At 35.2% G+C, this 21,370-nt stretch overlaps 2 protein-coding genes and 1 long non-coding RNA gene across 4 annotated transcripts; 1 reads left to right on the top strand and 2 right to left on the bottom strand.

Annotated features, from left to right (window-relative positions):
• Positions 1 to 557: 557 nt before the first annotated feature.
• Positions 558 to 6,970, bottom strand: nt5c2l1 (5'-nucleotidase, cytosolic II, like 1). Of its 2 annotated transcripts, XM_036214547.1 has the most exons (18): positions 6,706 to 6,970; positions 5,739 to 5,812; positions 5,544 to 5,661; positions 5,343 to 5,438; positions 3,815 to 3,906; positions 3,678 to 3,735; positions 3,508 to 3,601; positions 3,377 to 3,430; positions 3,215 to 3,298; positions 3,085 to 3,120; positions 2,896 to 3,003; positions 2,738 to 2,804; positions 2,446 to 2,616; positions 2,306 to 2,357; positions 1,535 to 1,595; positions 1,125 to 1,301; positions 918 to 1,018; positions 558 to 810 (listed from the first exon to the last, which is right to left on the bottom strand). In XM_036214547.1, the coding sequence occupies exons 1-17, from the start codon at positions 6,765 to 6,767 to the stop codon at positions 926 to 928; spliced, it is 1,497 nt and encodes a 498-aa protein (XP_036070440.1). In that variant the 5' UTR covers positions 6,768 to 6,970; the 3' UTR covers positions 558 to 810; positions 918 to 925. The 2 variants fall into 2 exon arrangements, with proteins under 2 accessions (XP_036070440.1, XP_024155413.1); XM_024299645.2 differs by lacking the exon at positions 558 to 810 and having other exon boundaries at positions 885 to 1,018.
• A 1,193-nt stretch (positions 6,971 to 8,163) lies between these two features.
• Positions 8,164 to 9,857, top strand: LOC118599452. The gene is made up of 2 exons (XR_004948807.1): positions 8,164 to 8,247; positions 9,472 to 9,857. It is a non-coding gene; the product is annotated as an uncharacterized LOC118599452 (long non-coding RNA).
• slc2a11l (solute carrier family 2 member 11, like) lies at positions 9,141 to 15,013 on the bottom strand. The gene is made up of 12 exons (XM_024299647.2): positions 14,983 to 15,013; positions 14,740 to 14,838; positions 14,506 to 14,666; positions 14,301 to 14,425; positions 14,094 to 14,223; positions 10,788 to 10,936; positions 10,514 to 10,701; positions 10,316 to 10,426; positions 10,035 to 10,136; positions 9,890 to 9,965; positions 9,678 to 9,805; positions 9,141 to 9,605 (listed from the first exon to the last, which is right to left on the bottom strand). Exons 1-12 carry the CDS (start codon positions 15,004 to 15,006, stop codon positions 9,393 to 9,395), a joined length of 1,506 nt encoding a protein of 501 aa, XP_024155415.1. The 5' UTR covers positions 15,007 to 15,013; the 3' UTR covers positions 9,141 to 9,392.
• Between the last annotated feature and the right edge of the window lie 6,357 nt (positions 15,014 to 21,370).

Below are 21,370 nucleotides of genomic sequence, written 5' to 3'. Positions count from 1 at the left end.
AATTATGTCTTTTAGAGACTCAACATGCAGTCTCACGTGGAATTAATCATCATTATTGTGAAAAAATATGAATGCAATATGTAGTGATGTATACACGTGTGATATTATTGCTGTAAATGTGATATAATCCTCTTCTAACAGGCATTGATCAGTTTGGTTTTGCTGCAGATGGATCGAGTGCCATCTAGCGGGCTGATTATGAATTGCAATAAGTAGAACCTCAATGGGACAAACCACAAATCCACTCCATTTATTTGTGTTTTTATGTTTCTCAATTGTTTTATATATTAATATGTTTTATTTTATTTCATAACAAACACTGACATTGTCAATTCAAAAAGAAAAGTTAACGAAGGAATAAAAATAGCATTTCCTTAATAAAATAAATAAATAAAACAACTTGACTAATTTGCACTTCCAACTCTAAAAGAATTACTCTATTTACGTTAACCATGAATTTGTTATATTTTAATTCCAACTGCAACATGTTTTGTAACTCTCAGATGTCATAACACTTGATGTCCAGCAGAGGGAGCAGTGAGTCCAGTAAAGCAGCGTTTTTTCCCCGCCCTGTTTTTTTAAATTTATTTTATTTTATTTTATATTTTCTTGAACAATAGGTTTTAGTTGCAATTAAATGGTTGGCTTTTAAAGCTGTACAATAATACAATCACCACAAAGACACTGGAGGTGTTAGAAAAAAAGAAAGAGGGTTGAGGGGCCTGTGGACCGGAAGTTGACCATGTATGGGTAAAGAATGCGAGCGAGAAGCCTTTCATCTCCACACAGGCGCAGTCACCATCATCCGTTCTTCATTTACAAAAAATAAATAAAAAAAAGAAAGAAAAAATAATTGAGTCTTTTTGTTCTAAAAAAAAACACAATAAATGTTATTTTTTTTAATTCATTTTTTTAACTTAAAAAGTCATCTTCCGTTTGTCGCGACAGCTTGGTTTTTCGCTCTCTGCTCAGTTGAAGCAACCTCAGCGGAGTTTAGAGAAGCAGCTTCATGAGGCATCTGAAGAACAGACACAGTGGGATGACCATCTTTCCATTTTTTCTTTTTCTTTTTTTTAGAGAGACACAGAAGTCTTTCTTGTGCACGAATGAAGTAGTTGACTGACCAGGACAGGAGGAGCCATGAAGAGGTAATTGAAGGGGTAGTGGAGCAGGTTGATCCAGGAAGACGAGTACAGGTCTGCGTAACGGATCAGCTGGCTGGCAAACAGCGTCTGCGTGGAGCCGCTGCGCAGTAGGCTGCCCATCTGTCCGTAGGACATGTCCATTCTGTGGGTCAGCACCTGAAACAGCATGGGTTTATCATCTGCTGCTCTCAAACATGGAGGAATGTCTCAAACTTGTGTTAAGATGTTATCAACATGAACTCAGACAAACAGGAGGAGGTTAGATAACAGAAAGCATCATTTCAAGAACTTATATATATATATATATATATATATATATATATATATATATATATATATATATATATATATATATAACTTTTAAAGTTGTTTTTTTAAGTGACTTTTACCCTCATTCTGCTCTGAATGGCTCCAATGTCAGGACATCCCCGACTGCCGCTGTCTAGGTGCCTTAAAAATAATAAAAATCACTTCAGAACAATATTATGGAATTCTAAAAAAAAAAAAACAATTAATAATAGTTAAAAACAATTACCCGTTTTTGCTAACTTTTTACCATTAATGAACACAAAAGTAAACGCGACCAAATCAAATATGATAAAAAGAGTGTTATAGCTCCCTCTGCTGGCCAAAGTGCATATCACACTAATAACAATTTTAGTCATATTGACAAAAATCCACATAAAATGGGAAATTAACACAATTATTATGCACATTGTAGGTATTTTTTCAAAAAAAAATATTTCACTAATCCAAGGGAACACATGTTATTAGACTTAAGCAGAATTTTTAATACAGCTTAAAATTGTGTAGTCAAATGAATAAATAAAGCCAAACAACACAGGTACAAATATTATTTAAGTGAGACAAAAACAACTTCTTCTATGTTGACATATATATTTTTACTATTTAATTTGTAATTTATTTCTTCAAAATTATTATTGTGCAAAAAATAACTAGTTTTTACTGATTTTAATGATGATTTGCTTTTTTTCCTACTCAATAAATTAATATATGTTTGTTCCTAAGGATTTATTAATTAGAAATAGTTGAATGATTTTTATTAAGCAGGCACTTAAATGTAAAATGAATACATTTGTTTGATAATATGTAAAAAAAATATTTACAATCAATGTTTTTCTTTTGTTCATAAGACTTACTTGTAAAGTTCTGCTAAAAAGACGTCCAGCCGTTTCAGTTCTTCAAAGAGGCCTGAGAGCACCAAAAAGATCATCGCATTTCAGGAAAAAAAACACAATATCAATAGAAGCTTAAATAGGGATTTATTTAAATGTCTTACTTTGCTTTTCCTCCCACACTTGGAGCTCCTTGGTGAGCTCTGGAACAACCAGGAACGTCTTCCATCCCTGCCGTTTCTTGGATTTAAGGATGTCGCCAAAGATATGGTCGCCAACGTAAAGGATGTCTTTTCCTTTAACATCCAACAGATCACACACAATGTCTGAAGATCCTGGAAAACACAATAGCAGCTTTAAAAAATCAAAACACAGTAATATATATGTATATTTTGATAAATTCTCTTAATTTTTGGCTCTAGCGGCCGCACTGATAAATGAACAATGTGAACTCACCTCCAGAGTACACTGTTCCATGCTGCAGGTCGCCGGTGTACGTCCCAATGCGCAGTTTTCCTGTGTTCTGTGTAAAATGCAAACAGTTTTTATGATTAAAAACTCAACAAACCTATTTTTTGTTCAATCCTCACTGATAGAGAGACGTTTTTTCATACGGTGTCCACTTGTCTCAGCACGGTCCCGTCTCCAAAGAACAGCGGCTTCCTGGTATCCACGACGACAAGGTCAAAGTAGGAGCGCCACGGCAGTTTTGGAGTTCCAGGCTGGAATAAGCAACAAAAGCAGAGATTGTGTAAGCCTTTTAGAAAGAATAAATTCTCACCCCATACTCCCATCTATCTTACCTTGACATTGCTTTCCAGTAGGTACCTCATAATAGCCTTTTGTGAAAAGAAAAGGTTCAAGAAAACATTCGTTTAGAGGAAGAAATTCTGTTCTTTATCCCTCTGCGGTCGTGGAACCTGAAGCACTCACCTCAGTGTAGTTGTAATCACTGTTGGTGGCAAGGAAGACCTTGGCCACCTCTTTCATTCGGGTTAAAAGCACAGGAATATTTGGCTGCAAGCATAAAGAAATAAATAAAAGAAATGATAATGTTTTGAATAACATCCTGCAACAAACTCTCTGTTTACTCACATCTCTGACGACGTATTTCTCCAAGTTTTTGATAGTTTTTTCCTTCAGGACTCCCTATAAATCCCAGATTAATCATTTTAGGACAATAAACAAAAGATTCTGTTTGGGGAATTTGCTCTTTTATAGCTCACAGAGTCGTGAATGAAGTCCATGGCGTCTCGAACGTCCTGGAACATGCTTCTGTAGGACATGAACAGGTCGCCGTGCTGGAAACCTTTCAGCATGCTGAGGTTCACATAAAGGTTACACAAACTTAATGCATCCTTTCTTCAGGGTGAAAATACAAATGATATTTGCTTACTTTGTATATCTGTTGCATCTGGTGAAGAAATCTACCAGGGAGGCATAGATGTACGTCTCTGCAAGATGCAGCAATTAAAAAAAAATCTCTAATTAATTTATTTATTTAATGCAATAAAGGGATAAAATTACTACTACCTGAAAGATTGAAGAGGGTGTTAAGTATGTAGAAACGCTCCGTATCGTCTCTTTGGATGAACTTGTTAGGGTAATAGTTCTGAATATCTTCCCTTTGTAGAGAAAACACAAAAAAATCTGAGATTTTAGGAATTTTCAGTTTCTCTCAGTGGCTTTTTGCAGATCAAATATGAACGTTTACGGCCCATTTATCAAAGACGTCAAACAATTGCTGTGAAACTCATTGTTCAAAAACATTTATAAGCTGCAATATTTTTCACAGCGACAAAAAGTGTTTTTGCTCTTTAATTTTTAAACCAAAAGCTGCAGATAATGCTATAGCTTCAGGTTAAACTGCAGATTTTGTAGTTTAGAGACATCCTAACAAAAGCCAAAAAACTTAATACACATTTAGCTAAGAACAACATGAGAACAAATATGGAAAAATAAGATATCAGAGATGAAATTATTAGTTTAAGAGTCAAACTTTGACAAAAATGCTGCGTGAAGTTGCTGTAAAAGTGTTGCACTGAAATGAGAAGACAAATAACTAAATCAAAGCTGCTATTTTTAGGCTGTTGCATAATTTTAATGAGTTTTTAATGCACAAAAAGGAGTTTTATAAAGACAAAAGCTGTAAGATAAATTTGAATATATGCAGCTCAGCTCAGCTCCAAAAACCATAGAGGAGATTTTGGAAACAGAAGTTTCAGATTAACATGAAAAATGTCTTTTTGAGACATTAGGTTGTGGGATTTTGGTTAAAAACTTCATAATCATTATTAAAACACTACTGGGAATGTCTTTTAAAAATAAAAAAATGTAACTCTGACTTTAAACATTAATTGCACAAAGGAATCTCTTCCTGTGATTTTGTTTTATTTTTTAAAGCAATATTAATTTTTTGGATTATAGTGGTTTCCATGTAACCAAGTTTATGGCGTCCTCTTGCAAAAAGTTAGTCCCATTTTAGCCTCAGAGTTGGATTAAAAACATCCCAACTTATTTTTAATATATGGACTTCTTAGTGTGTGATTCACTTTTTTTCTTTTATTTTATACATTTTTTTTCAGTATTAATATTGTTTTGATGATACCGGACACTTTTACAAATGCAATTCATTCATTGTTTTCCTGCAGTGTTGATGGTTTTCTATAAATTTATGAATTTGACACAAAGATTAAACTGTTTTGTCTTGGTTAAATCATAATAAATGTTTTAAAAAGCACAAAATCCCTACTCTTTATTTTTTATTTTTTTTAATAAAATGGAAATTCATGACTTAATTTATTTCTAGTATCCTCAACTGCCTTCATTATTTCACATTTGTTATTTCTTTTTACATAAAAGTGACTATTTGATATTAAAATTTTTAATTCACTTAAATTGCTCATCTTTGATCTCATATTTTAGCTTATAAAATATATTTTTTTGGTATTCCTGACTTGATTCTTTACTCCCCCCAATGCTTTGTGATTTAAGTTGTAGTTCACCGCATTAAGAATCTATCAGAAAAGTTTTTCTTTTTTTTTTTTTTTAATATTTTTACCCTCTGAGGAAGCGGAAGCCGTGAGTGCACACCAACACGTTGCCGTTTGAATCCACCTTTAAGAGGTTTCCATATTTGGTGTCAACCACCAAACCTCTGTTAGGAAAAAAAAAACAAAAGTAATAAAAAAAGTGATTATTTTTGGGGCTAAAAGAGAAGAAAAACAATGCAAGTTGTTAAAAAGTTTGCACAGACACGTACCGAGTGGGGAAGCTGGGGTCATAGGTGTATCGCAGAATCTCGTGCGGGTATCCAACGGACACCATTCTGTCTCTGATCAGCTCAAAGCCCATGCTTTCATAGTCAGGAGACTTATAGGCTGCAAACGGAACGGCAGGAAAGGTGAGGCGCAGGTTACTGTAAGAGTTTGATGGTGTTTTTGATCTCCTCACTCACCAGCCAAAGTGTAGTCCATGTCAAAGCCATAGCACTTGATGTTTTCAAGAGTCAGACTTCTGTTCACAAATATCCTGCAGACAGAAAACAAGTCAAGACGCACATTCAGAAATACATGGATTCTTCTGTTACTTTTATCAAATCAATTGGGATTTTTAATTCTGTTTTGTTTAGTTTTTACCCAATTTTTGGGAATTTTCGGGTAATGCCTCTTTAAATAAAAAAATGCACATACTAACAGAAAAAACTAAAACAAAAATAAGAAATTCAGCAAAATAAATAAAAAATCTCTTCAAATGAGTTTAGCAGAGCAACTTGAACTCCAAACTAAACAGCAAAAAGCCCTAAAACTCTTTAAAACTGTTAATCTGATAAATATGTGACATAATAATTTGGTTTTGCATATTTGCCAAGTATTTAACACACATGCAGCTGCCTTTTTATTTATTTATTTTGTAATATTTTCCACCAGAGTGCATGCTGGTCGCCTTGCTTTAGTGCAAACTCCAGCTGCTCTTTGGTGAGGGGTGGAGCTGGGTGGAGGTATGTGATGTTATCAGTTTGCTATCACTTCCACTGTTTCCAGAGACTACTATTGACCCAACATGATGTATTTTTGATGTATTGTTCTGTTTTAGCACCTTTAGTAGTTTCAGTTGAGCTCACCCCACTTTCTCATTCAGCTCTTGATGAAGAAGTTTTCACCTTCTCAAAAAGCTGATTAATTTAATTTATTTTTTATTACATATTTTAGAATTTATCTTAAGGATTTTGGATTTTTTTTTACACACTTTTTTGTAAAAGTAAGCTTTCAAAAAATTGATTCATGTTTTTGACTGTTTGATTATAAAAAATATATATATAAAAGTTAGGCACAAAAATACAAATGAAAACAAGTGATTATTTAAAAATAAAATACGAATTTCATCTGTGTAAGTTTCCTGCAAATATCAGAGTGAAAACTTACTTTTTTTCGAAATCTGTCCTCACTCCGGGCTCAGAGCTGGAGAGTCCCGTTAAGTCGTCCATTGCTCGGATCTCTGCGGACTGTCGGCGGTCATCGACATGAGAGCTGGTCAAGTGTGTGGGCGTGGCGTTTTGTTTTTGTTTGTTTTTGTTGTTTACGTGCGCAGCGCCGGGATGCTGCGCTCTGATCCAGCCTCCTCCTCCTGCGTGCGCGTCTTGACGCGGCGCGACTTTCACTTAGAGCGTGCAGATTGCGTTATCAGAGGCGCACACATGGACCCGAGCTGCGTGCGTGCGTAAGCCGCTGGGAGTTCCCTGATGGCTGTCAGTGCTTCTTTGACATGAGAAGTTCAAAACATTTCATACAGTTGGATTTGGGATTTATTCCATTTCAGGTGTCCAGAGGGGGTTTGACAACACTTAATTCTGCTGACTGTTTGCTGTCTTTATGAACTTACAGACACACGATTAATGTTTTTTTTTTCCATTATTTTTTAAATAAAGTTACGTTTTATGCAGCTAAATTATTTTAAAGTTCTCCATAAAGTCTGACAAAGTTCAAATCTGGCAAAAAATATTTTTTAGTAACTTCAGAATAACATTTGTATACGCACAATTAAGCATTAATAACTATTAAATAAAGAGTTAACATATACTTTTATGCATTACTAAGTGTATTGTTGTAATACATTAATTAGCAGTTAACAAATGTTTAAAATTCAACCTTATTTCATAGATAAAAAAGCATTAAACATCCACATAAATTATATTTTTATCTGTTGTAAAAGTGTCTTTTAATTCTGATTATGTAGTTTTTAGCTCAAATAAAAATCAATGTCATTTTCTTGGACAAAGTTCATCATCAGAAATTCACCTTTGAGTTGTAGGTGGGACTATTGGTGCTGAGTAAGCCTCCACTGATATCCCATCATCCCTTTGTTTACACACTCTCCACTAGCTTACACTTAAAAATGTATATCTCAGGTCCATTAAACTTTCTTTTTTTTCTCTCTTCATACTTTATGCTATTATACTCCGCATAAAGTGTGTTTTCACTTTTGTCTATTGTTGTCAAAATTGCTCAATTTTTTTCAATGTTTATATGTTTTTCTCTTTTACCTCAACACTTGTGCTAATTTTGGCAATATTTATGTTTTTGCTATGCTAACACATTGTCGATTATGCACTGTCCTAATTTAAACAAACAAATAAATGTCAATAAATTGATGCAAACAGGGAGACTTTGGCCTGCCCATTTCACAACTGAGAGTTTTTTCAAACTGCATTTGTTTTCATCTGACTCTGATTCATTATGATTTAAATAAATAAATACTCAGACCTGCAGTTTTAATGTTAAATTATTTTCTATATGTCCTCAATCATGAGAAAAATGTTGCAAGAACATGACCAAAACACCAAAAACACAATTTTCATGTGTGTCCCTAAGCATTTGCTAAGTGTTTGCATCAACAACATGTTAGTTATTATTATGTAAAGTCTTAATAATGTCTAGAGTACTTTGTCTGGAGTTGGGAAACAAAAAGTAAGTAAAGTTTTTGATCCTTTTTACCTTTCTTTTTTAATTACTTTTATTTTTTGTCTTTTAGTAGTTTGCTATTTTCTTTGAAATTTGTTTTTAAAGCACTAATCACAGTTTTATTGCAATTTTAGAATTTAAAGTGTGATTTTTGTTTTTATAAAGTACCTTGAATTTCCTAGTGTATAACCTCTGCTACACAAGTAATCCATCTTGCTTCTGTCTCAGTTCTTCTCATTAAAGCACAACGTCTCATTTAACTTTTTAAGTACTGTTGCAAAACATGAATGCATGGTAACCGTGGCAACCAAGTGCTTACATTAAAAAAAAAATCAGAAAAATCAAGATCTAATTAGCTTTACAACTGGAACACAATGAAAAATCCCTTGGATAGTAGAATAAAAACATAAAATAACCAACAAAGACATCACCTTGTACAGTTTAATGTTGATAATTTAACAAAATAAAATATTTTTGACAAAAATAGCAATGGTGTTTCTCTTCAGAGCAAAAACGACAGAAAGGTTCATATTTATTGAGGTGCTGCAGCATAAAATTAAACAGATGCTTCACCTGCGTTTATTCATTTCTAATAGTTTTTATATAAAAACTCTTAATTTTTGTTGCTACTATTAAGAAAAAAAACTGACAGGACTGAGAAGGTTTGGATGACGTAAACTTTTTAACGGAAAAACATCAGAAAAGGTGGAAATGATGAAGGAACTTAATTTTTATCTAAGTGCTTTTTTTCTGTGTGGCCTTGCAGTGCTGATAATCTGGTCAACATGCAGATACCGCTAATTATCTAAAGCAGCAAGTTTTCTAATGAGAATAGTCACACCCACGGCTGTCCACTGACTCAACTTTACGAGACATTTAAGAGTTTGAACTTTATTCCAGAAAAAGAACAACTTTCATACATAAATGCTTCATGAAAAACAAGGAAAGTTTATTTAACTTAAAAAAAAGAGATTTAAATTGTGATTTTCTTTGTATGAGCAAGGATATCTAATACTCATGCTTGTTTGTTTATGGGAAAATAAAGTTTTATCATGACACAAATAACTTTTCATTTCTGCGTGAGAAACTCTTAATTTAAAAGCACTAAAATGTCATCTGTTCAGGAATCTTAGCAGACTTTCCTGTGTGAATCAGAATTTGGTACTACAGGATTTGATTCCACTGAGATCCTGTTCGGGCTTCTTCTTCTGTGATGTTTCATCTTTGCAGTGCATCCTCTCAAACTCCGCAGTGATCTCCAGCACCGTTCGGTTCTTCGTCTCGGGCACGTTGAATGCGACGTACAGCCCACAGACGAGGCAGAACACCAGAAAGATGAGGAAGCAGAAACTCTCAAGATTCTCCTGGAAAATAAACACACTTGAGTCAACAATTCAAGTCATCTGATCTGTTGGTGTGTCGATGCACCGACGTACCACCATGGTGGGGAAAAGCATCCCCAGTGCGAACAGGCCCATCCAGTTGATGGTGCAGCCTAGAGTGTATCCTGCAGATTTGAAGGACTGAGGCAGGATTTCTCCGGGAAGAGGAGCCGTTGTTGCAGCTTTGGATCAAGAGCACAAACATTTCATTTGAGCTGATTAAAAATTAAAAAAACACTCAATAAGAGATACTTTTATTGAAGTACCTGGTCCAATAGCAAAAAAGAAAATGAAGAAGAAGACGAGAACCAAACTGCAGTATGGCAACCAGGAGATGGATTTCTAAGAGGGTTAAAAGGTTTTAGGTCAAAGTGTGTATGAAGATGGTGGGAGTGGCCTGTGGTGACTCACTTGGAAGTATACAGTGATGGTGAGAAGACCTAGAGTTACAGACATGGCGATGTAGCCTCTGTAGAGCAGAACCTTTTTGCCCATACTCTCAATAATGATGAACTGCAACAACAAAAAACAGAAATAATCCTGTTTATTTATGCTTTATCACACAAAATAACTATTTTGCTGCCACATGGGGAAGCCATGTCAAAGTTAATAATTTAAATAAAAAGAAAAATGATTACAAATGAGAATAAAATGATATTATTGGATATAGAAATTGATTAATTGAGACTTACACAAGTTGTAGATGTGACGAGTTCACACAGGCCTGTTCCCAGCGCTGCATAAGCTAACTTATCATGTGGAATTCCTGCTGCACTGAGGACTTCAAAGGAATAAAAGTACACCTGAGGAGAAGCATCACAATATGCAAAGACTTTTTAACTCTTTAAATGTAAAAAAAAAATGTTTTTGTGGAAAAATGAAACACTCACAGCGTTGATGCCAGACAGCTGAAGGGAACTGAAGGCAATGAGGATGGTGAAGAGCTGCCAGCGGAGCGATCGGCTCTGAAATAGCTCCAAAACTGATTGGTTAGGGATACTGTGAAGGCTGGCTTTCTCCTTCATCATGTCATCCAGCTCCCTGCTGTAGTCGTTTTTACCCCAGAGCCTTTCAAAAGCTGGAAATGATGGAAAGATGGGAGGTTTAAATAAATATATCTTTGACAAATCTGAAGTGAATGAAGAATACGTCTAATTCTTAGACCCTTTGCCGAGGCCTGGCTGTCCCCTCTCTCCAGCAGCAGGAATCTGGGAGACTCTGGGAGAAATGGCAGCGTGAAGAGCTGGAACAACGCAGCGAAACCATTAAAACCGAGGAGCCAAGGCCAGTCCTTCTCTGTACCAAGCAACTCCCTGAAAGAGCAACATTTATGTCAGGATGCTGCAACCAAAGAGCTGTCATGGTCTCCAAACAGTCTCTGGAAAGTCTTCTGGATCTCTGGTGGTTCAACTGGTTACAAATACAAAATGTGCTTTTATTTTTTAAGTAGTTTAATTAACACATTTGTAATCAAGTAGGGATTATAGCTGTTTTATTGAGTAAAAACTCTTAATAAATTGATTTAAAACTAAAGAAAAAAGGATAATTAAGGTTTATAGTGCAAAAGGAGAAAATACTTTTTGATGTGATGTCAGTCTATCAAAATCTGGACATAAACATAAATAGAATTAGAGAAAACAATATTTTTAAAATGTCAGCTCTTTTTAGGAATGTTATCAATGCTTTAGGTCTGTTGCAGAAACGGCCTCCACCTTCCCCACGCTGATCGTTACAAAACATTTCAGATCAAACTGATAAAAGTTTCCTGCATGCTTTTTAGAGTATTCAAACGTTTTTATTGATTATCATGTCAAATTAATAAATGTTTTGCTATTATTAGCTCCTGTTCCCTTCTCAGGCATTTATGCTAATTAAAAAATATTTAAATAGTCAATATAGCTGCATTGCAGATGAAACATAATATTCACTGTACAATGTTTAGATATATTTAAACCCATGTGAATTTTTGTGCTTTATTTTATGTGTTCTGTTGTATTTTTTATACTGTTAAACTGTTTCTTTTATTATTGTTTGCACAACAAATGCATCATTGATATGGATGTTGATTTATAATTATCTCAGGAAGACGAAAAAGTGAAAAAGAGTTTTATTTTATCAGTTGAACTTTGGGAACATTATTGAATCTACTGGAATAGAGATAATTTTCAGTGTCAAAGAATAGCAACAAAATAATTAAAATACATGTATTTATTTAGTACTAGATCCTACCTCATTTATGTAGAACATAAAAGGGCCCGTACATCCTATAGCAGTGGCATTTCATTAAGAAATTATTATTATTATATTATTTTAAAAAGTACAATATTCTTATGATTAATATAATGACAATAGCAACATGTTTTCTTTACTTCTGCACTTTTGCTGTAAATTGGAAAAAAACAGCAATTCAAGGGTGAGGATTGGGATTTTTTAATGAGGTAGTTTTAGAAAGAGTGGAATCTATTTTAGAGATATTTAAAATTAAATTTTTTTTTGTTGTTTTTTTTAATGGTAGTTTTTTTAAACACAAATATAAGAGATTTCCTTGTACTTTAACAAATATTGCTGCAATCATTCAAACTTTTGGCTAAACTTTTATATAAGCATCAAATATAAATCTTTCTTGTAATAATTATTGACCAAAATATGACCATACCTACAGACGTGTGCACTTAATCAACCCCAGCTGTTTCCATTTCACTTAATTACCCTCAATGTACTTCAGTGTCGGCTTTTCAGTTCTTCTGTGTTTGGTTGTCTGATTTGTTTTCCTATTTGTTACCACTTAGTTAAGGATTTTTGTCATGTTTATTCAATATTTTAAGTCAGGAACACCACCTTTTCCTGACAACATCGTGACTTAACAGCATTTTTCAATAGATGGAGAAATAAAAGCTTTTTAAACCACTGAATCAAACTGTATTGAAATGGTTCAGGGTTGTGGAGCATTTGATACACTAAAAATAGTGACATCTATTGGCCAGACTGCATAATTTCATCAGTACGGAGCAAAAAACACCAGTGTGTCATGAAAGAGTCATTGTGTGTGTTAAGTCATGTGTAATACAACTTTTATGATTTTCAAAATCTGCTTTGTTCATCATTTGTTAAAAAAATAGATGTTTAAAATACCAATTTCATAAAAGAAATTTAACAATAGTGCTACTGCTAACTTATTATGTAGGCCTATTTGTGCTGAATGTGTGTATAAATTATGTGAAAAAATGGTAGGTCTTTAAATCAATGTCTGAGTGAAAAGTAAATAAATTAAAATGTTTATTTTTTTCCCCCTGTTTATGAAGGAATGTCTGCTCATATAGTGATGGAAATTCTGACTCTTCTTAGAGAACTGTCTCTTGTGGCTCCACTCACGATCAGCTCTTTAGATTGTTTTGCAGTTTTAATGAATTTATCATAGACAAAAATATCCAATTATGCACCAAATTAATTTTTAATGCCAAAAATGTTTTTTCTTAATATGTGTTATATATGAATAAGCTTTTATTTATTCACAGCTGATAAAATGTAAAAATTGAATTATAAAATACAAAAAAAATTCCATTTCAGTATTACTGTATAATTGTTTTTTAATCTTTTCACTTTTAAGCAAATTTAAAGTGAAGCAACACAAAGCAAAATATAATTAAAATGTTCAGAAAAAGAAGAAATCATAATAAAAGTTGGCATTCAAAATAATCAAATGTCCGGTTTTGATCCTCTCTGGTTTTAAGATTCTCTCAGTTCTCAGGTGGGTTTGAAGCAGGTTCTAGATGAAACTTTATTCTTCCAGACTCCAGAATCTCAAAGCTAAAGTGGTTTCAGAGTTTGCTTCTTTTCTAGGTGACACACATTTTCTTTACTCTATCTTTCTGTGATTCAATAGAATTCAATTTTATTTATATAGCCAAATATCACAAAGAAAAAATTACCTCGGTAAGTTTACAGATGCAAAAGGTTAGTCATAAAATACGAACAATAGCTAAAAACTAAACAGGCTAAATAATACAGGTTATTCATGCCCTTAGACTCCCTCCCGATTAGGAAACACTCCTAAAAAAACCTGATTCAGAAAAAAAGAAGAAACCTCAAGGATGCCCAAATGAGGGAGAAATCCTATCCCAGGACGGACAAACGATTTACAAGGGCTATTAAAGAGAAATTAGCTTCTACAACTACGTACTTGAATAGAGTTCAGTCAGATAGAGCTGAGGGACGGGTGGGGACGAGGTCTGTTTCTTCCTCGCGCTCTGTTTACTGTATGTGCTACTGTGAGGGAAACAAGTGTGCAGCTCATATAAAGATATATATATATATCTAATCACTCTTTTAATGCCACAAACATAGGATGAGATTTAATTACATTCACTTATGTCTTTTGATTTTTATCTTTTTTTTTTCCTTAGCTCGTGCTTTTTGTTACTTTATCCCTTGATGTAAATGAATTTGATCTATGAACATTTTAAAAGTTACCTGATTCCCAGGAGCTGACCGGAGAATCTTCCCAAAGAGAGGAAGGTGGCAACAGACACGCCGACCATCCCTCTGAGCCTCTTAGGAGCACATTCAATGAGATACATGGTTTGAGCAGAAAGACCAACCCCTGAATAAAACCACAAGTTAATGAGACCCCAAACATCTCTGAAAAATAACGAGCAAAAAAAGTGAAACTCTCGTTACCTGAGTTGATACCGTAGAGGAATCGTGCTACCATGATCATCTCAAAAGACACGGCGGTTTGGCTCAAAATCATCAGTAAAGCTCCAGCTATGGCCACAAAGTTATTCAGCAAAAGGCATCGTTTTCTGTAAAAAAAAAAAAAAACAGTGTTGTTTCCTTGATAGTGCCTCATGAAAGGCTGCTATATTTGTTTATTTTCACCAACCTGCCAAATTTTGATGTCAAGGGGCCAGCCATCAGCGACCCCAGTAACCCCCCAATGCAGAAGATGGACACGATGAAGGACCATATGAGAGAGACCTGCCACTCCTCTAAGGAGAAGTCGTAGCGTTCCACACAGGTTGTGTTGATCAGCTTTTTTATAAACTAAAAGGAAAAAAAAAACGTTTTTTCTTTAAATTCATGCAGAATGTTCCCACCTATGGGATTTTCTACTCACAGCTGATGGGGACGTCATCACAGACACACAAAATCCATACTGAAAGGTTCCACCAATACCACAAATAAAAATAGCTGCAAGTACAACAGGGCAGTCCAGCTGTAAATGTGAACAAAAATATATATATATTTTAGCAATCCCAGCTGTAAAAATTCTGTTGTCTCAATTTACAGACATTAATTATACATACTTATTTAAATATTTGTAAGAGGTGAACATAAAATAGTTTCTAGCATTACTTACGAGGAGATTTAAGTGCTGCATCATAGCTGGAATCCTCTGCCATGTGAGGTTTCTCGTATCATTCACATTCTCTTTTACTGAGCGCTGAAATCATTAACTTTCTCCTCAAACTAACGAATAAATCTGACGGGACTTTCTGTAAAGTAGTCAATGTATCTGGTAAATGTGTGAGTGGGGATGACAAATGTTTGGTTAGCTGAAGCTCTGTGAAAAATTATAGCTGCTCTGCAAAGTTATTTATTGTCCTGTAATCACAAAGTCTGATAAACTTTTACTAACAGGAAAGGGACTGGATCTGGTCTCTGAGCTTTTCTGTCTGCTATTCTTAGAGGAGGCATTTTGGATCAAAATGTTCGAACCGTATACCTAAGGACCTCCGAACAGAGAAAATGGAACATTTTACAATGCAACAATGTTTAAGTCAACTTTCTGAATGAAGCAGCGACACACCCAAAGAGTGACTTTTATTTTTTGCGTAATATTTACACGAACAATACAGATCAAATCTTTCATCAGGACCTGGCATCCAAACTCCTGCTGAAGTTTCCCAGTCCTCTTCCAACCACTGCTTAAGATTAGATGACAGAATGTGCTGAAGGGAAGCTGTCGGATCCTCAAGTGTCCATCTACCCAAATTCTTGAGAGATAGAAGATCATATGCTCTTCAGTCCGTCTGCCCCCATCCGTCTTTCCAAGACTGTTTCTTTCTCTCTTGATGAAAGTCTAAACAATATCTGAATAATTACAGTGAAAAAATACTTTTAAAACAAAAAGAACAAAAAGCACAAACATGCTAGTTTTGATTATTTAGTTTTCATATTTAGATATTAGATTCCATCACTTTTCCAAACCTGCTCAATTACTTATGGGGTCATGGGGTTGCTGGAGCCTATCCCAGTCGCTGTGAGGTGAAGGGGAAGTACACACTAGATGATTCGCCTGTCCAGCAGTGGGCCACATAGTCGTACAAAAACACACAACTAGTGTTTTAAATACAAAATTAATCTAACTTTGGGCTACATGGTGCACAGTGAGACGGCCCTGGCTTTGTTTGGTGTTTCTATTTAGTCATTTATGTTAAGGAACCCTCTCAGTATCACTGGTGTGGAATGTTTTTGTTGGTTTCATGTGTGTCAAGTTTAAAGTTCTGTTATTCTGGTTTGTAGAAATGGACCTTCTTGCTTCTGGGTCCTTGGAGTTCTCTGTCACATTTTCTCTGGGATCTCCAGCTTCCTCCCACAGTCCAATGGTATGCTTTATAAGGGAACTGGTATCTGTAAACGGGCCCTAGGTGTGCATGTTAGAGTGTGGAAGGAACAAACTATTTAGTCACCAAAAGTAGTCCCAATTCTTCCCTTCTCCCTTCCTCCCCATTTGAAGGAGCATTTTTAGTGCAAATCTGACCCTCCAACCGAAGGGATACAAAGTCTTCTGCCGCAAGGGTAATCCGTGTCGCACTGAGAAGCACTTTTCTGCATGTGGGTGTGCTCTGAACCACAGAAGTTTACATTTAAATGTAAGCCATCCCTTTTTGTTGTAGCATGACCTTTTTAAAGTTTTAAGCCGATGTTGTTCAGTATATTTTAGCGCTGGACGCTCTGTGCTCAAGCCAGTGGACTGTCAATTATTGGTGAAAAGTGACGTCCCAATTATGAGACACTATTTGTCATGACTCTCAGTTTGAAGGGGTAAATAAAGGGGAAGGGAAAAGCGAAGAATTTGGATTGGGCCCGACAATGCATATTTGAACTGCAGGAGGGACCCACGCATGCACAAGAACGTACAAACTGTACACAGAAAGAACCCATTTGGGATTCAAACCAGGGACATTTTGCTTTTTTGTGAGGAGAGAGTTCTAACCACTACACCACCAAGCAACCAAAAGTTAAATTATATATATTTTTTAAACTATAAAAAAGGAAAAAAAATCTGGAACCTACTATAAGCCTCCATTTAATCACATTTTCTTTTCTTTTACTTTTTGTTTTTCAACATTAATTATCATACATTTCAGATCAGCTTTAATAACAGAAATGGTATAGAAAGGTCTTTGCCAAATTAATCCTATACTTAAAGGAAAAGTTTAAATTCAATCAATCAATCGATTATGTTTTTATTGATTTTAATCAAATCAGCATGTAGTTAGCTTTAAAGCTTTCTAAAAGTTTTACAAGAAGTCAAAATAAAACGTTCCTCTTGCAGATCGCTATGATTTGTTGCTTCTGAAGTGTTGATGTCAGCAGCTCCCAGTTTTCTGCCTCGGGCCCATCAGCCAACTAAAAATGTTGGCAGTCCACATGGCAATAAAAGAGATGTAGCACGTGAAGAAGTGCTGCAGGCGGTAGTAAACTCAGCTGCTCATCAAACCCCTGGCAAGAAGAAAAAATATGTTTTTTTTTGCTTCAAAATGAAGATTAAAAGCTGAAAGCTTGAGCAGATTTATGAAGAGTAGCGCTTGAGATACTTTGATGCCAAAATCTAATTCTAAGGGGACTCAGAAAACAAAGCACAAACCCATCCCTCATAAAATAACAGTGTCAGAGCTCAGCGCTCTTCGAGAAATCACACTCGTGAAGAAGTCACATGAAAGACAAGAAACGTCAGGATAAATGCCTTCAGGAGGCGGTGAGTATTTAGAGTTTCCAGGGAATCTATTTATGGTTTGGGAAAAAAAAGATAAAACAGAAACCTTTTTAGCCATTTTCATATCAAATCTGCATGTATTTATAGTCTAAACAAAACTCACTTTTCACACACGGAAGCAGCAAACACTATAGAAACACAAATGTGTTGCAGGTGTAAACAAATGTTGATTTACGAAGTATTGGCTTTTTTCCTGAGCTCTCAGGAGGCACTTTATTTTCTTAACTTTTTTTTTTTTTTTTTTTTTACAAAAACGTTGCTTTAAGGCAAATTATTAATCCCCTAATCTGATTACAACTCTGATTTCTACACAGTTGATCAAAGCTATGATGCATCAAAGTTGACAGGCTCTTTGATAAGCTTAAATGTACAAAAATAGTGATAAAATTACACCGTAGTCATAAGAGAAATGCTACATTTACTGACTCTTTTCTTCTACTAATAATTTAAACCCTTTTATACCCTTTTGGGTCAGAAGGTTGCTGGAGCCTATCCCACCTACTAGTGGGCAAAAGCGGAGAGGGCAAAAGATAACAACACATTCACAATCTAGAGAGAACAAATAAGCTGTGATAAATATTTGTGGATGGTGGGAGTAAGATAGGTGTGGACAAGTAGAACAATCCAACTGGGATTCGAACCAGAGCCCTCCTGCTGTAAGTGAGGAGTGCTAACCACTACACCCATCAACTAATCAATAAAACCATTTTATTTAATCAAATTTAAGAAGATAATCACCCCCTTTTTTTAGCACTGATTAGGTTTTCTTTGAAGACACAGACAAACTGTGGATAATCCCAGCATGCATCTCTCTCCATAAAGCATGGGTCTAGACTCAGGCCCTCAGAGAAACATTTGTCAGCAGAACAGACACTCAGGTAGTTGTGCCAGAACTTGTGAGCTCACTCCTCAGTGGATGGAGAGTCAGGCAAGGCTTGATCAGCATGAATAATGGATGCCTCACAGGTTTACTTTACAGGGATCTATTCAGGTTTCTACATGTGCTGTAGTTCCTCTGTAAATGAGAGAAAACTGCAGTTGTTTTGACAAACTGGTTAACAGAACAAATATATTTTCTACAATATTATCAGCGTTGGTGTAAAATGTTCATAGATTTGAGATCTTGTTTTTGCCAACATGCCTGCTCTGAGTGTGGAAACCTGCTGTGTAGCATTCATCCATGTTGTTGAGATGATGCAACTGTAGGCACTAAAGTTGCACCAATTTCATACAAAATTACACAAGCCAAGGTGCACAAATGAGGCCATCTATCTCAGGAACTGTGTTTAATCATTTTAGGTGCTTCACTTGCTGCAGTCTCTGGTTAGCTAACAACAAATATACAAAAAAATGGATAAATAAAACCAAATTTTCTTGAAATGTAATTCAAACTACAATCAGACAGCTTCTTTCAGGACCTTTGTGGTAATAAAACACACTTGTTTAGAAAGTAGGAGGACAAATGGATCCATTAGGCTGAGAGAATCTGTCTGTATGTGCACCTCCTTCAAGTGACAAATTCTGAGACACATTTGTACACGGTGAGGCGTCCTAGAAACAAACCCGGAGCCTGGGAGGCAACATTTCGTAGTACAAGCCTTCCTCCACTCGAGTGTGGCGCTTTAGACTAAATTGGCTGTACAGTAAATCTTTAGCTCGGCGTAAATGGCCCTCCTGTCTAGAGTGGATCTCCTTCAATCCTATTTGGATTAAAGTATCAGAGACGTAAGAGTGAGAATAAAAGGGGGAAAACTGTGGCCTGAGGGCCAGCTACTCACACCAGTTCTTCAAAGTCCAGATGATTTTGTAGTCCAATAAATCACACTCAGATCATTTCCATTGAAACAGCTGCAGGTAACTATTATATACATGCAAGAATGTGCATTGGCTTTGGCATCTTTATACAATTAGTTAAGATAGGAAACAAATATACCTACTGTTGCAGTAGCATTAAATAATTACACTCCCAACTCAGATTTACTTCAACTGTTTTATTAAAATTCATATAAAAATGTTAACAGATATTTAATGCCAATACTCTAATATATTCATGTGACATTTCAGAATCTGCTTAACCAGAATAACATTTCACTCTGTCTCTATTTTAAATGGTATCTGTTGTATTGACTGGAGAGTAAATAAATGGAAGACTCTCAGAGTTTGTCCATTACCAGAACATGTGAGAGCCTGTCAGATGTGCAAACTCATGATTCACATCTAAATAAACTGTGTATATTGTAACCCGAGTGAGTTTGATTCACAGTTTATATTTCTGTAAACAAGGATAGCATCATGTAACTCAGAGTTTGTACAGTAAATTTGAACAAATGAAAAGCTGAGGAGATTTTTTCCTCGATGGGAGGTGTAAAGAATGAATATAACTCACTGAAAGAAGCCACTACAGTTACAGTAAAGGTTGGTGGCACATAGAATAGAATAGAATAGAATAGAATAGAATAGAATAGAATAGAATAGAATAGAATATCCTTATTTCTATAGCACTTTTTCCAGAAAGAATCACAAAGGGCTTTACAAAAGATGCATAAAATCACATTAAAATGCAGAGAGGCAGTAAAATAACATAAAAAAATAAAATAAATGTAGTAAAGCAAGGACTGAAATCAACTAAAAGCTCTCCTGAATGGAAACGTCTTGACCTTGAATTAAAAACACTTAACGGAGTCAATCTAACGCAGCAACAAATGGGAGTGAGTTCCAAAGATGAGGAGAAAGCAGAGATCTCCTCTAGTCTTAAAAAGGGTTTTAGGGATGCTTAAAATATTTTTTTGGACGACCTCAAGGATTGGGCCAAAGAGAATGGGGTTAAAAGGTCAGAGATGTACGGTTTGACCATGCAAGGCTCTAAAACCTATAAGTAAAATTTTTAAATAAACTAAAAAAAAAATCCCCTCACACTCATCATGTAAATCCATTAATGTTAGGTTTCCTTTTTGCACAGCTGATAACAATATGTGTATAAAAATAATTTAAAAGGGACATATTTTATTTTACATAAAAAAATAATTTATGACTAACCAATCCAATGTAAACATTTAGTAAAACCGGCACTTCTTGATGACTTCCCATGTACTTCTTCTTTTACTGTTTTTGAGTGCTGATTCTTCATTGCCACAAGAGGGCGCAATAACAACCTCCCATGAACATACAGAGGAGCACAGTGCACACTTGCTTGAGTGTAATTCAGATCAAATTAACCCGAATGAAGCAGTTTTTCAGAAATAACATTCCTAATATCATTTTAGATAGATAGATAGATAGATAGATAGATAGATAGATAGATAGATAGATAGATAGATAGATAGATAGATAGATAGATACATAGATAGATACATAGATAGATACATAGATAGATACATAGATAGAAAGAATGTGTCTTCATTCAGTGAGAGTCACACACTTGAAAAAATTCAAGCTTCCGCCACAAGACGGAGGGAGGTGTCACGTGGTGTGTGCCTCCATCCAATCAGGAGTAAGTGCGCATTGCGATCCTGTGCAGAAGGATTATTTTACTGAGGGCTTAGATGTGATCAATGAGTGAGTGGAGCTGTCCGCGGTGCTGAAAGTTAGTTTTTACAGGGTTACTTGTCAGAACTGCAAACTGGTCCACTTTTTTTTGGAACAGAAATTTGTTATTTGCTTTTCTATATGACTGATTTTAGTGAAAATATGTATTTTTGTTTTGTTTGTGTTCTACTGAAAGCTCTGAACACACCACTGAGACACA

This window comes from Oryzias melastigma, linkage group LG12, assembly GCF_002922805.2.
Source record: "Oryzias melastigma strain HK-1 linkage group LG12, ASM292280v2, whole genome shotgun sequence".
Classification (NCBI taxonomy): Eukaryota; Metazoa; Chordata; class Actinopteri; order Beloniformes; family Adrianichthyidae; genus Oryzias; species Oryzias melastigma.
Note: the sequence above shows the minus strand (reverse complement) of the source record. Positions and strands in the feature narration are given on the sequence as shown.